General features: G+C 33.0%; 1 protein-coding gene across 1 annotated transcript; it reads right to left on the minus strand.

Moving 5' to 3' along the window:
- Positions 1 to 8,183: 8,183 nt before the first annotated feature.
- LOC143257068 (required for excision 1-B domain-containing protein-like) lies at positions 8,184 to 13,784 on the minus strand. Its single transcript, XM_076515209.1, has 5 exons — positions 13,629 to 13,784; positions 12,964 to 13,052; positions 9,633 to 9,837; positions 9,105 to 9,193; positions 8,184 to 8,871 (listed from the first exon to the last, which is right to left on the minus strand). Exons 1-5 carry the CDS (start codon positions 13,629 to 13,631, stop codon positions 8,802 to 8,804), a joined length of 456 nt encoding a protein of 151 aa, XP_076371324.1. The 5' UTR covers positions 13,632 to 13,784; the 3' UTR covers positions 8,184 to 8,801.
- Positions 13,785 to 15,902: the final 2,118 nt, after the last annotated feature.

A 15,902-nucleotide genomic window follows, 5' to 3' on the forward strand; every position in this document is an offset into this window, starting at 1 on the left:
TGAAGCAAACCTAAATTTACCTATATAAATTATAGCGTTTAACTTACCTTTATCATTAATGCGATTGGTTACTTATACGAAGATAACAATAATTAATATACACTAATATTTATGTGTTGAAAGTTTGTTTTTAATAGAAACAAAACACATGGGTGACACTATAAATACGTAATCTTAGTCTTTTGCTATCTGTATAATGTATTCAGATAAACTATTTACTATGATTTAGTCCTTCAGTGCTTCCCTTTTACACACACAGACCTCTAATACAAAGAAAAACAAAAACCCACCCATAATTTTCAGAGAATTTATCAAAGATCCACATAAAGCCTGTAAGGTGCTAGTCTCTTACTACTAATGAGAACCCATTTAATAAGATTATCACCCTGTAAGAAATTTCTTAACTTGATCTCAGTCTGTCTTTTGCAAACTAATGGTGTTCCCCTGTACAACTGTCCTTAGGGTACAGCACAAAGAATTGAAGGCCTTTCAGTAATAGCAATGCTGATAGGTATATTATCTATCCTATTAGTAAAGCTACCTTCATCATGGATAATGCTGTGAAATTTAATATCACCTACTGCCATTCTTTTATCAAGAAAAAATAAAGAACTATTTAAGGTAATCCTTCCATTCTTGTAGTTCTCTCCGGAGCATCTTTCAATAAATCAGTATCCTTTAGCAGATACTAAGACAACTGTAGTGCACAGCACTCCAAGTGAAGTCTAACTAATGACTTGTATTTAAAGAGATAGTTTTTTTTTTTTTATTTGCAATCAGTATGACTTTAAACATAAGTTTGCAGTAATTTGATAGGACTTTGTAGAGGTATGTCTCAGAGAAACTGTGATTAAGCTACTTTTGCTACTTAGTATTTTTTAAATATTATTTGAGGTTGATAAATAAAAATAAATTGACATTAATGTTTAAGTTATGAAGTTCTAAACAAGCAGCATCCCCAAAATAAAGAGTAGGTTTGATCAAGTTCTAGTTGAGAATATAATTAACTGTTGAAAAACATTTTCTTTTTTTTCTTTTATAGAATTAAAAAATACTCATTTTCCTATATGAAAGTGTTTTACAAGTGTGTGGCATGTCCCCTGTGGGAGTGTATGCTGGTGGTTGGGGAAGCATGACCTTTTGGTATGGTGGGATATGCCAAAAATAATTACAAATGAAACATAAGAGTTGAAGATGATGATAATAACCTAATAAAACTGTCATTTTGTTTTTTAATTTACTTGCTCATTATAAGTCTTTTCTTTGGGATGCCCTCATTGAGTAGTTACTTTCTCCCTTTTTAATGCTGGGGGATGTTAATGGACATAATCTTTTCTGGGGTATTGCTTATATTGATGGGAGGGGTCTTTCCACAGAGTGTATGCTCTCAGATCACAACTTTTCTCTCTTTATTACTGATTATTATACTTATCTTCATGCACATAGCCAGTCTTTTACTGCTGTCAATATCTCCATCTGCTCCCTTTCACTTACTTTTCTTGGAGGGTTGACAGTAACCCATGGGACTGTGATCATTTTCCTGTCGTTTTGAGAGAGACTGGCCATCGTCGATGTCACCCAATTTGCGTGTCTCAGTGGAAGTTGGACCAGGTCAACTGGCCCTCTTTTACTGCTCTCTGGAAACTTCATCCTGCCATTATCTGTAAGTGACTGACTGTATTGTCCAGGCAGCTGCTCATTGTGTTCCTAAAACACATTTTCCACAGTATCCTTGTCTGTGGTGGACTCCTGCCTGCCAAATGGCACTGAAAGCTCAAAAATGCATTGCTTTTCAGCTGGTGGAACTCAAGCTTGCTCTTCATCGATTTGGCAGTACATCAGTTGGACCTGATGATTTTCAAAACGAGATGCTGTGCCATCTATCTTCTGCCTCTTTTGTTATTCTTGTGGTTGTTTTTAACCAGACCTAGCAAGAAAATATTTTTCTGATGCTTGGCTCCTTGCTATTGTTCTCCCTTTCCCTAAGCCTGGGAAGGATCTGAAGACTCCAAGATGGTCAATGCTCATCTTGTTTGGTGCCTCCAACCAAACAACCTCCTCTCATCCACTCAGTGTGGGTTTAAACCAGCATTCCACCATAGACCACAGGATTCAACTTGAAACATCAATCAGGGAAGCCTTTCTCAAGGGATGACATTGTGTTTGTTTATTTTGTTATCTTGAGAAAGCTTATGATACTACATGGAAGTATGGCATCCTGCAAGACCTCCACTCATACAGGTTGCATGGCCATATGCCCATTTTTTATTAATCATTTTTCAATGGACCAGGGATTCTAAGTCCATGTGGGTTTGACACTTTCCTGTTCTTTTCCACAGCTACTTAAGAGTTCTTCAGGGCTGTGTCTTGAGTGTCACTTTTTATTATAAATATTTGTACCTTCAGCCGACAACTACCACCTACAGTTGCAAATGTTCTCTGTGTTAATGACTTCTACATGTCGTGTCAGTTGTTGAGCATGAAGTTTATTGAATAGCAGCTACTGACTGCCCTCAATTGTTTACTGAAGTGGACCACAGCAGATGGTTTTACCTTTTCTCATTCTAAAACCATTTGCATGCACTTCTCTTGCCAATGAGGTATTCACCCCAATTCCAGTCTCTGTCTCAGAAAAGTTATGCTTCCCATGGTCCCTGAGGCAAAGTTCTTGGAACATATCTGTCAAATGAGTTGAACTTTATTCCACACATCAAGCATCTATGAGCCAAGTGTAAAGGGTGCTGAATATCCTCTGTGTCATCTCTTCCACCTCTTGGTGAGTGGATCAATGTTCTATGTTAAAAAATCTATCTTTTTCTCATTTGGTTGAAACTGGACTATAGGTATCTGGTCTATGGTTTTGCCAGGACCTCAGCTTTGAAGATGTTAGACCCTGTTCACCATGGGACTTTCTGCACTTCTCCACTCCAGAGTTTGTACACTGAGTTTCATGAACCTTCTCTACACTTTTGTTGTTTGCAACTATCTATACCATATACTTTAAAGCTTTGGTCCTTACCACAGCATCCCACTTGGGGTTGTGATTTTCTCCCTCAGTGGCCCATGCTTTTTTCACAATAGATAGTCTCCCATTGTTCCTTTTGGCTTTCATATGCAGGCACAGTTGGATGAATTAGGTCTGTCCTTGGATAACACTGCTCTATCCAATTTTCAGCTCATCCCATGATGGCTTATCACCATTCCCAAATGTGACCTTCCCTTGAGTCATCTGAAGAACGTGGACATTCCTGATTAGAAGTACCGTTTTCTATTTGCCGAACATCTTTCAAACCATCCATGTAAATGAGAATAGAAGGATGGTTTGAAACCATCCTTCTATTCTCATTTACATGGATGGTTTGAAATCAGGTGGCTCCATAGGTTCTGCCGTGGTTCAGTGGTTGCACACAGGATCCCCTCTACAGCTTCTGTGTTCACTGTTGAACTGTTCACCATTTCTTTTGCCCTGGATCACATAGAAGCTATGCAATACATGAACTGAACTATTTATACTGATTCGCTTAGCTCTCTACTAGCCTTGGAATCGCCTCATATTAGTTCTCACCCTGTTCTCATCGATATTCAAAAATGACTGGCTCATTTCTCTTTGTTGGTATTTGCAGAAACAAGCTGGCTGACACCACAGCTAAGTCTGTCTGTTCTGGTGCTATCACAATTATGCCTGCCCCATACATGTACTATGGTCCTGTGTTGAAGGCTCAGCTCTATGCCAGTTGACTTGAAATGAGCAATGTGATAACAAGCTTTTACAAATAAACCCTTCTCTTGAACTTTGGCTGTTTTGCTTCCTTAACGTTCAGGAGGAGGAATTTGTCCTAATTAGGCTATGTATTGGTTATTGTTTTTAACTCATCATTTTCTTTTATCTGGGACTGATTCACCAATGTGTGGTCTGTATGACACTCAAGTCACATTAGCCCACATCTTACTGTTGTGCAGTCATTACAACTGTGAATGATGGCACCATTTTAGACATATTTTTGCAATGGGTTCACCCTTGACATTGGCAGTTATCATTGGCAATGGTGACACTGCACACCTCAGTTGTGTTTTTAAATTTTTAAGGGCCATTGGCCTTTTTAACTTAAGTTTTTAATTCAAAAATTGGACTTTTTGTTTTAACATGATTTCTTTTTACTCTTTTACCTGCTGTTTAATACAGATAGCCTAGTTATTTTGTGCCATTAAATGCCAAACAACCAACTAACCACAGATGTGTCTTTCACTGGTCAAGACTAATGATATCTCAGGGTAACATATTTTGTTTTTTTTTAGAATGATGAGTCACATGATAACATTATTTTTAAATGTAATCAAGGTTTCTTTTTAGTTCAGATCATCTGTTGTATTAAGAATAACTTCAAAACCATGAGTTGAAATGGAAAAACATGCATGATAATAATGATGTATTAATTCAGTAGAAAAGCGTCTGTCCAGTGTGTATTGTCCAGTTTGCATTTCACTTTGTCACATGTGTAGTGTCTTTATATTTCAACTTAAAACTCAGTTGTTTAGATAAGTTCTCGTGGTTCATCTTCCCATTATACACTGGACCCATCTCATACATGGAAATCAGTTTACTTAAGAATACCAATATTTAACATTTAAGTAAGCAAGTTAAAGAAAACACTCTTTATACACTTACAGGTTTACTAGCAATTAATGTTATAGATTAATACTTCCAGTTAGTTTTATAACTTTTATTGATTAATAAAATAAATAATAATAAATAAAAACAATGATGGCTCAGCCTTTGAATTTAGGACTAACTTAAAATTTTGAAATTGTGTGAAGATGAGTTATTACTGAAATTACAGCTGAAAATATTGTTAACAGTGGGCCTGTCCAGTTACTGTGTAATGCATTCTAAATTATATAGATTTTGGTAATTTATAATCAATTTGTTGTATAGAATAGGTTTCATTGTGACGTAGTTATGGTCAAAGTTTTTAGTAAGTGACTTTTAAAATACTACTAATATTACATCATATTTAATACCAGCTTGTGTTTCCTACAGAATTATTTCTGACATTTAACCCTTCATTTTTAATGCTTCACTATTAAAGTTGTTTCCACATTGCATTTAATTCTTGCTTCAAATTCTTCCATTTCAAAACTTATTTCAACATTATATCTGACAAATAATGCAAAAATTAATCAAATTTTCATTTTAATTGCTAAGTAAATATACAAATTAATGATCAAAAAGCTACTGTTGGGTAGTTTGAAATTTATTGACTTTGTTATTACATCATTTCTGTCATTCCCTTTTGACCTTTAGTGTGACAGATTCTTGGGCTCTTTGACTCATTGGTAAGAAAGAGTTTTGTCCATTGATCTAAGATTTCATGATTGTGTTTTACTCATTGTTGTAAAAGTATCCAGGACTAAAAAAAAGTAAAATTAAACAAACATCATATCAAAATATTTGATAGATACCATAGATAGATATTTTTCTGTCAATTAAATCATAAATATATATTAATAATGGATGACCACATTTTTATGCTGTGCAAGATTGAAAATTACACACACGCTAATAATTGCATCACTCATACGGTAATAGTGTTATACTTTATCATGCAACCAAAGGCCCAGCATGGCCAGGTGCATCAAGGCGTTCGACTTGTAATCTGAGGGTCGCAGGTTCGAATCCCACTCACCATAAACATGCTCATCCTTTCAGCCATGGGAGCATTATAATGTGACAGCCAATCCCACTATTCATTGGTAAAAGAGTAGTCCAAGAGTTGGTAGTGGGTGGTGATGACTAGCTGCCTTCCCTCTTGTCTTACACTGTAAATTAGGGATGGCTAGTGCAGATAGCCCTCGTGTTGCTTTGCGTGAAATTCAAAAACAAAACAAAACAAACATGCATTCAACAAATTTGAACTTAGTTGGAGAGAAAGAAATAGTAATATTAAAAAGTTCTGTAGTGTTAAACTGTAAATTACTCTTTGAACCACTGTTAACCAGTTTCATAATATCAGAATTCATTGTATTTAGTATTTACAATATTAAGCTGAAGGTGAATGGTTTGATATTTGTTTGCTTTAAGAAAGTACTTCTTGAAAGTCTTGTCTGTGAATAAAATTTGCAGGTGAACAGAGTTAAAGGTGATGGTACCGTGCTGCGTTTCAATAATTCAAAGTTCAAACCTCTCTGATAACCAATACTTTTGCTATAACAGGACATGCAGAAACAAAACGTAGGTATGTTAAAGTACTAGCAAAAGTACCTGGTTTCATTTGGGTTATTAGGTTTATAGTATGTGTATTCTAATATTTTTATGCTAAAATGAGTTCAATCTATACATTGTTGCTAAGTAGCATGACATAAAAACCATTGTTGGAATGCACTGTTACCAAAATGCATTGGCTTTTCTTTATGAACTATTCCTTCATGTTTTTTGTTAGCTTGCCTTATTAAAAAGTTAGCATGTGCACACATGGATAAGATAAGTAATACCCAGGTGTACACCCTCAGAGTCTATTTAGTGTTCTAGGTTATTTGTACTTGGAGCTATGGTGGTGACACATACACACAAGTATCTCAATGTCTGTTGATTTGTTTGTAATATAAAGAACTACCTTTACATGTGATGTTTTGCTAAGTTGCTTCAAAAAGATGCAAATGCATTAGTAATACTAACCAGTTACACACACTCAGGGTCTACTTCATAGGGGTGACAATTTCAGGTTCTAGATTCTTTCTACTTGGTGCTATGTTGGTCATGAATGGTTTTTAATAAGAAACAAGTAATTCTCAACATGGACTTCAGTCCCTTAAAGTCATGGCATTTTGTAATCTCTGGGTAAAATGTTATTTTTCAATTAGCAGTGAAAATATTTAAAACAAATATTTAGCAGTGATTGGAAATATTTCTCTCGTTGAAAACAAAAAGCAGGATCACTTGCTATGAAGGTTTTAATGTCCGAGAACCAACTTTTTGTATTATTTGATTAGAACCTTTAAGTACTTTCACAACATCATAGGGAAAAATTCATTGTGATTTATGTAGTAGTAACATTTATATATTGTTATTCCAGGCTTTCTACTATTTTCAGTTGAAATTATATTGAATAACTTGTATTTAAAACTGTGATTACATCTTAGTGTTTAGTATTATATACCATATTTACAAAATGGTGGATATAATGCTTTGTTCAGTGCCCATTTCAGGCTAACTGAATAAAGTACTCATAACCCCTCACCAGGGCACTCGAATTTACCAGACTGACAGGTTTTGTGAATAAAATTATGTAGATTTAGAATGAAGTATTCTGGTGTGCAAAATTCACAAGATTTTTAGTGAGATTTAAATAAAGGAAATGTTCAGCAATATAGGTCAATGTGGAGAATCCATGTAGGTATAACAAGGTGACTAAAGGTTAATGCCCTAAACAATTTTTAAATGAAAGACATCCTGTCTTTTGAGATAATTTATAAGTTACTTGAATCTTGTTACAAGTGAAGTGAATATTTCTCTATATTAGTTTTAAAAGAAAAAAAACATGAACAATAGTTTTAATTTCTCTAAGAATGTATATTCTTTTAGATGTAGTTGATAACTTTGAACCTTCAAATGCTGAGAGGGTTTAGTAATGGTGTTCCTATGTCCAAGGGCACTAAATGTCAAGACAGTCTTTTAGCAAGAACAGTAAAAGTCCAGTTTATCGTAGATGTCTTTCAGTGTGAAATTAAAGTCACTGGCTCTGTTGCAATGATCCTTCATTTTCTATACTCAAACCCATTGTGTAGTTTTATGTAAACAGAAATATACAAATGTGACAAGTATCTATAGGTAAAACTTATTTTAAGAGGGGAAATTTTATTCTGACATGTCATAGTCATAATATAAAAAGACATGCACTATGTGTATAGAGCTTATTACACACACAAAATACACATCTTTACTCACATTTAAGTATGTAATAATAGTTTCAGGAACACTTCTATCATAACACAAACTATTTACTTCTTGTGTTGTCGTTTCAGACATCTGTAGTTGGAGTTGTATTAACTCAAATTTGGTTCAAAAATTACCATATAATTCCATCAAGAAGGCTTAATCTGACCTTGGATTTCCGAAGTTCACAATTATTAAAAAATTGTACTCTTAAGTGAAATATATTTCATGTTATTAAAACAACTGAAAAGGGTTGGTGTTAAGTGTAAATATTTATTAAAGTGATATTTACAATTGACAAAAGTAACTTATTTTCAAGAGTACAAAATAGTCCAATGCATCAAAGTTTAAGGTGTGTTCTTTAAAGCAGTAATACACAATAGCACATACACTTTGTCATGAATAGCACAAATATGGGACAAACTAAGTGCTGAAATAAAAGAAACCTTTACATAAAAATGTTTCACTGATGCTTGCAACTTAAATTTGTAAAGAAATAGAAATGATCAGATAATGGTAATAAACTTGCATTTCACCTGTCTTACAGGCTCCTATTAACTGGATTATATATATTGAGAACAACTAAATGATAGAAAGCAGTGGAATGGAATTCAGAAATGATTATCACAGGAGAACAGAAATGTTCATTTAACACTGGAAAGAGATTAATTTGATTCATTTATTATGGTTAAATGACGCATGTTAGAACACACGTGTGTGTGTTGACTAGCCTGCCAACATCCAATATAAAAATGTTTATAAAAACCAACATCCAATATAAAAATAGGGAACTTGTATATGTAATTTAACTTTTCATACAATGAAAGTATTTCTAATGGTACAAGTAATCTCTCTGGTGGCAAGACTGTACTTAAAACTCTTGCATCTTGTATTTCAGTTCTGCTAAGTGTTCCTTGATCTTTACTTCCACATTTTTCAGTCTAAACATTAAAAAAAAAAGTCCATTTATAAATCTAATTATTTCTATCAATTAGAATATCAGAATATGATTTAAAACACAATATTTGTTACACCATTTACAGTTTGGAAGTATGTAATTCAAATGAAGTAACCATTTTAAAATTCTCTACTTCAATTTCTTTGAAGTTTTCTTTTTTTTAGAAAGTAGTTCCTGAATTAAGATTAACAAACAAAAATATGGTACTTGATATACCTTTGCTTCAGATCAACGACCAGTGCCTGTCTCTCCGGTTCCTCGGGGTGATCAATAACATTCTGCTTTGCAAGCTGAAGTTTAACAGTCTTAAAAATAAAAGCATTTGTATATAAATTACACAGACATGTACATGTAGCTCATGAAAGTTACCAGATGCAAGAATGAAATTTCAAACCTTCAACAGAGGATTAACAAACTCAGTATCATACTGAAGGATAATTTACTAATAGAAATTAAAATTCCCTCAAATTTTTGAGCTTGGTGTATTCGTGATCTTAATTTGAAAGTTTTTTCAGGTATTACATTAAATTGATTAAACTTGAAGGCTATACGAATAGGCACTTGAACAAAGAACCTAAAAATAATTAAAACTTGTAAGCCCAGTATTTCATTGTAGAAATTACAGTGAAACATTAAATGTGAAAATCAAAGATTATGAGAGAAAGCTAAGCAAATACACTTTTTATTTAAATATACACTAGATTAAGTATACAACAATAACAAAACTGTTAGATGTGGGCTTACTAGTTCCAGTTTAGTCTTTTCCTCTTCTTGAAGATGAGAAAGACGATCTGCTAGGTGAGAAGACCTGAACTCGGTTCTCAGCTGCTGTTCAAACTTAACAATTCTTTCAGAGATTCTTTTGAACTCCTGAGTTATTTCGCGAACCAACTGACGAAAGCGAACAAAGTCATACTGTGGTGCAGTTTTCAGATAGATTTTGTGAGCTCTAGAAGTTAACAAAGTGAGAACATGCTATGATGTTATTTCAGTATTCTCATTTACTTAACATGTATTGAGATGATTTACTTGAAAGCCAAATACTAGAGCTTAAAAATTAAGTTAGTAACTACACTTAAGAATTGAACTCTAATGATTAAATATCCTACACCAGTATTGTATTCATCCAAATATAATCTTACTTTGAAGGTTCAATACAAAGCAATTAAGCGTTTGAAAACAGTTTGCTTATATCCTTAATTTGTTGGAAATTTGTTTAAATACCGTTTCTCTTAAACCGTTGAAAAATTCCATTACATGGATTAAATGCTTACCTACAAGTATTACTTATGACGTCTGGCACAAATACCGACTGCACTATCGTGTTATTAAAAATATTCTTATTACATGCTTTGATTCCATATATGAAAATGAAGTTTGGAAAAAATGAATTATTTTAGTCTTAGTGTTACAGTTGTTTAAGATAATTATACATTTACATACTAATTTTGTTCAACACCTGATGAATTAAAATTACAAAAATAGAAAAAAGTTTCCAATGCAATCAACTGATTGACAGTATTCAAAATATATTAAATATATTATAGCAGTTTATTTGAAAATGTAAAATTTTCTGATCAAAATGTATCAAAATCAAACCACAGAAATAAAACCAAGCCATCAGAGAAAGGACTACTTAAAAAGAACATAAAATTGGTGTGTGTGTCTTGGAAACCTCTTACTGGCATAGATTGATTTTCTCATTTTTCTAGGTTTAAGGGAAGATATCCTTCTAAATAAAGTAGACCATCTCTAAGCAATCTGGAAATACAAAATCAATGACAGATTTACATGTGGTGTGAAGGTACCACAAAAAATATGAATGAACCAAATTTATTTTTTCAACCAAGACAAAATACATATTTTTGTTAAAACACTAAAGATAGATTTCACAGAGCACTGCATGTTAATTAAATTAATAAATATTTTGTTTTTCCTACTACTTACTGTTTATTACACATACAGACAATCTGGACTCTTACACTCGGTCTATTAAAATTAACCCTTTACTGTGGCTGCATTAAATGCATGCAGAATATTTGCAAGCCATGAATTGTATACAGCATACACATTTAACTGCAAGAGGTGTACTGTACCCTATATACTGAATAAACTGTCAGTGGGTTAACTTTCTAATGCATATTATAATGTACAGGTAAGAAATCTAACTTTGTTGCTTAATAAACTTACAAATGCTTCAGTTCTGTAGATAAATGCTCTTACTTCTATGTAATAATGTAAATAAATTATGACAATTTTTTTTTTTATCCCTCAATCAAACAGTGTTACTTCTAGGTAACATACCCACATTAACAAGAACATTTTTAATGCAATATAGCCTCATATTTAAGTTAACTCTATAGTAAACCATTTTTTCCCACTATATTTTCATAATGTAGGCAATAGTAGGTTTAAGAGGTTTCTGAAAAAACCCAAAATCAAATTGTATAATGAACTTATAACCAATTTATTTGAAGATTTAAATGAGCAACTTAAAAATCTTAGTTATGGAATGACCCACAATATTCCTGGAAATACTTTTTACTTCAAATCTATATTTGGATCAGATCTTCCTCAAAAATCCAATAAATTTTAATGATGTGACATTTTGCAAAGATTTTTTAAAGTGCAAACAGCTACATATTGGACAGAGACATGATTAAAAACATACAAGTGACAGATCTTCATTCACAGAGCAAGTACCTAAATTAAGGAAAACCAATTTGTCAACATCTAAAACTTGATCCTGCCATGACATTGACCTTGGAGTTTCTATGTTTAGCAATGTATCCTTGATATACTTTATAGTCACCGAATGTTGTACATCTTCAAACATGAGGTACTGCATCTCTTATGTCTTGTTGAATAAAAGCAAAGTACTAATTTAAGGGGAACAAAAAATATAAAGTTGTGTTTTTAGCATAAGTACAGTTTTATCAGTGTTAAAAGACTGCATATATTTTTGGGGTTTATTTACAGTAAAACATAAAAATATAGTAATTCAACAAAAATGGCCTACATCAAAGATGTTGGTGATACTACACACAAAACAACATAAGAACTAAAATTGGAAATACAAATAAAATTCCTACATTCAAAGTATAAATTAATCTTATTCTTAACACAGCACCATATTTTCACAGAATCCTGGCACCTCAACAAATTTCTTCTTGTAACCAACAAGCAGTGATGGTCCTTCATAACAAAACAACAAACACCAAGTGTTCAAATCACTTCTGAATATGCATGCTGGGAAGTTTCATTTATGATGTTCTGAATGTCAAATTATCATATGATTTATGTGCTGAACTAGGTTTGTGTGTGCAGGTGTAATTTACCTATAATTTCATTATTATACTACATAAACACAAAGAGTAGGTCTTTTGAGATAAAAAAAACTCAATTTTTATTAAGTTAAAACTTTACTGGCAAACTTGCTTGTTTCAACAGTACAATTATAGTTATAATGGAACAATCTTTATCAACATTTGCTTAACAGTTTGACTGGAAGGTACACAATTCTTATTTTAATGTCTTTTATTGGCTTAATATTTGACATATTATTGATTTTATATTGACTTAATTAGGATTCTAATTGTCTGTTTTTTATTTTATTTTTTTACATTTATGGAAGTCAATTTCATGCAATGTTCTACAAAAAATACAATACAATGTTGTTGTAATTCAGAGAAGGGGCTACTAAGATCATTCTGTGATACAAAAGGGTGATCTTACAAAGAAAGATTAAAATCTCTCAACAGCAAAATGAATTCAGAAACTAATTTAGCAGTCCTAGGCTAAGGAGTAGGAAACTAGTTGTCACCACACACCGATAATTATTGGGCTACTATTTTACTAATGAATAGTGGGGTTGATAATCACATTATAACACCTCCACAGCTGAAAGGGTAAGCATGTTTGGTGGGATGGGGCGTTCGAACCTTTGACCAACAGACTGCGAGTCAAGCACCCCAAAATAATAAGCCATATAGAATGTTTTAAAATTCTGTGTGAAAAGTGTTTAAAATTGTGTATAGAGAAATCATAATAAATCCTACATAATGAAAATACTTACTCTTGGAACAGGTGGTGTGTATGAACTCGTTCTTCCTGAAGGGAATAACACTGCTTCAACACACTCAGTATGTCCCCATTCATTGACCCCTTAAGAAAAAAAAAAACGATTTCGGGATAGCAACATAAAATTTCAAAATACCTAAAAATAGAACACCAGTATCAAAAGCTTTAATATTGAGTTATAAAGAGCATTAAAATTTAACTAACAATGCTGACATGGGTAGGATGTTTTTTTATTGCAAGCATGTTTGTTTTAATTTTTACAACGATTCAGTTGCTATGGTGCACGAGAATTACTACGAAGAAAAAGTTGCAGAAAAAAAATAGGGCCAAAGTCTTGATCTGATATGCTTTCTAAACAGATAACAATAAAAACAATCATCTGTTAATAATAATTACTACTTCATTGCGATAGTAATGACATTAACGTTACGTAACTGCAATAATGTAATGTTAAAAATAAGACACTATAATTATAACTAAAATAAAGCGAATAATAGAATGTCTAGCTACATGTTTGACAGTGTTGCCTTTTTTAGTTTCAGTCAACATTACAAAAGTATTAGCTGATCACTGTAATCCAATGTTAAACATACATAATTAAGAAAGAAATACTTAATATAATGCATCATCATTTTCTTAATTCACACCAGTATTACTTACCATATTGCGTTATTTATCTCTAAGCTTTACAATAACAGAAATATGACAGCAACGCTCCAACTGTCAAATAAACTTTGAACCTCCGTTACTTGTATCCGACTTCGTAATTCATGGTGTGAACCTTAGCGAAATCCTTTTAAAAGTTCAGTGGTCTGTGCTGGGGATTTCACATCACGTGATCAACAATATTTTTGTTCCCTGCATGACATGTGTAGCTTTCCGCAAAATTCAAAAAACAAATAAACTTAACGACATTGCGACATATGTTTGAAAGTTGTGCCCAAGTTAATATTTATTTGGAACATTTATTCTCACCGAAAAATAAGTTAACTAACTTTAAGATAATAGAGCGTATGTTTACAAAGGTGATTTAATGCTGATTATGTTTTTGCTTAAAACTTGGAAAAGTCTAATTTCCTTCAATTAACGTTTTTCCAATTACACGAAATAGTTTCATGCAGCTAGAGCCGGGGTGTACACTGTATCTGTGGCACTAGTAAAGTGATTGCGTAAGTATTTATAATTAACAAGGAATTCAAGTGTTAATCTATGAACTGAGAAATAGACTAATTTTAATTATATTAAACGGTTAGCTGAGTAACAGAGAATAGATTAGTAAACAAGATGGTTACTCTGAGATAGTTCAAGGATGGGGAAAATTTGATAGGTGTCAGCATTGGGTTACCTACATTTGAGTTGAGGTTTGATTGTGACTTACGCATACAGGAAGCTTAGAAAATAACGTTGCACTGTATTTGCAGCACTGGCAAACATAAGGACATATTTGACAGCATTTGTAAATTTACTGTAAACTCTGTTTGCTTTCCAAGCTATCTCCACTTTGCCACACCTTCTTAAACCACTGATAAGAATGTTACTTCAGAGAATATTCTACTATTGGGTAGTATAAATCAAAGCAGAAAGTGTCTGACGTTAGGGTACATAAATAGTTCTTGGGGGGGGGGGAGCATTACGAGTTTTACAAAGGTGAACAGCAATAAAACGTTCAGGTTATAGGGACAGATTCAGTTAGCATACGTGTACCAGTTTCTAATAGATTTTAACCTTTGCTTGCAATGAAAAACGAGGTAACATATCGTGGGAGATTATCTCATTAAGTATAATTATGAAGGTATTTATTGTGAGAAGAATAGAATGGTTAGGACTACGTTTGCTAAAGACAGGACATTACAGAACATGTTGAGAGTTTATGTACAAACAAGGAACTTTTTTTTTCCTTTTGTAGTACACGTAGGGGTGAATGATTTCATAAAGTTCAAGCCAGAAGAAGATGCTTGAAAAGCATAAAGTACACTTAATGGAGGTTTGGGGTTAAAAGATAGACGCGTAACCTTTCTTTGGGTGCTAATACTTTCAAGTATACTGTTTGATCGCTTATGTAAGAATAGCAATTGCAATAGCTGAGGAAACGTTAGATGGTCGGATATCATGGGTTCTGTGGACGAGACATAGAGCTATTGCCCACCCACTTTGTGAATAGGAGTGGACTGGCTCTACTTTTAATAACCTGAATTCACTGAGTTGAAGAACGACTAAACACAATATAAAACAATTTGAGCAATGCAAATAACAGTACAAATCTGTCACACAAGAGCACAGAACACCAGATAGTGCTGTTTTCACTCAGAAGACAGACCTATGCAACATTTGAAGACAAAATGTTATATAGTTCTTATAACTTTTCTGTAAGATTGGATAGTACAACAATTATGTGCAAAATTCACCTTTTTCCAGAATGACTATGATTTAGCCACACTATTTTTGGTAATTTCAACTGCAATATTAGGAAGAATATGTCCTTAAGTCATTATCTAACCTGCCAATAGAAATGTTACTGCTTTTCTTTATATAATGTGTTCTGCTATACAATAATCTTTCTCTACAGACTGTAGAAATGACAACAAAAGTAGCTATGGTGAACGGAAGTTAACCTCATTTTTGGCCAATGTTCTGTTGTCAAAAACATACATACAGCTAGAAACGTGTGTGCAGAAAACTGAAAATTGTTGGTTTTATGTTCACCTTCCACAAAAAAAAAAGTTAACATACTTTTCCATACCACAATGGCCCCTCAAGTTGCATACAAAAATAATTTAGTTAGCAGTATCCAAGGTTTAAATGGAAGAATATCAAGGATTCATTTAGAGCAACAGATGATCCAATTTAACCTGTAGGATAGTTTTTAGGGTAAAGTGTGTATCTTAGAGATGAGCTCTGCTTAAGCATATTGGACAGCAGTTGGTTTTTGGAAGT

This window comes from Tachypleus tridentatus, chromosome 7, assembly GCF_004210375.1.
Source record: "Tachypleus tridentatus isolate NWPU-2018 chromosome 7, ASM421037v1, whole genome shotgun sequence".
In the NCBI taxonomy this organism is placed as follows: domain Eukaryota; kingdom Metazoa; phylum Arthropoda; class Merostomata; order Xiphosura; family Limulidae; genus Tachypleus; species Tachypleus tridentatus.

Bases quoted from the DNA above. Each gene is read 5' to 3' on its own strand.
- LOC143257068 (XM_076515209.1), bottom strand. The intron at 9,838-12,963 runs GTAAGTATTTTC...GTTAACTTCTAG, and splicing joins ACACACCACCTGTTCCAAGA to AGCTCACAAAATCTATCTGA. The intron at 8,872-9,104 runs GTATATCAAGTA...TTTAATGTTTAG, and splicing joins GTCGTTGATCTGAAGCAAAG to ACTGAAAAATGTGGAAGTAA.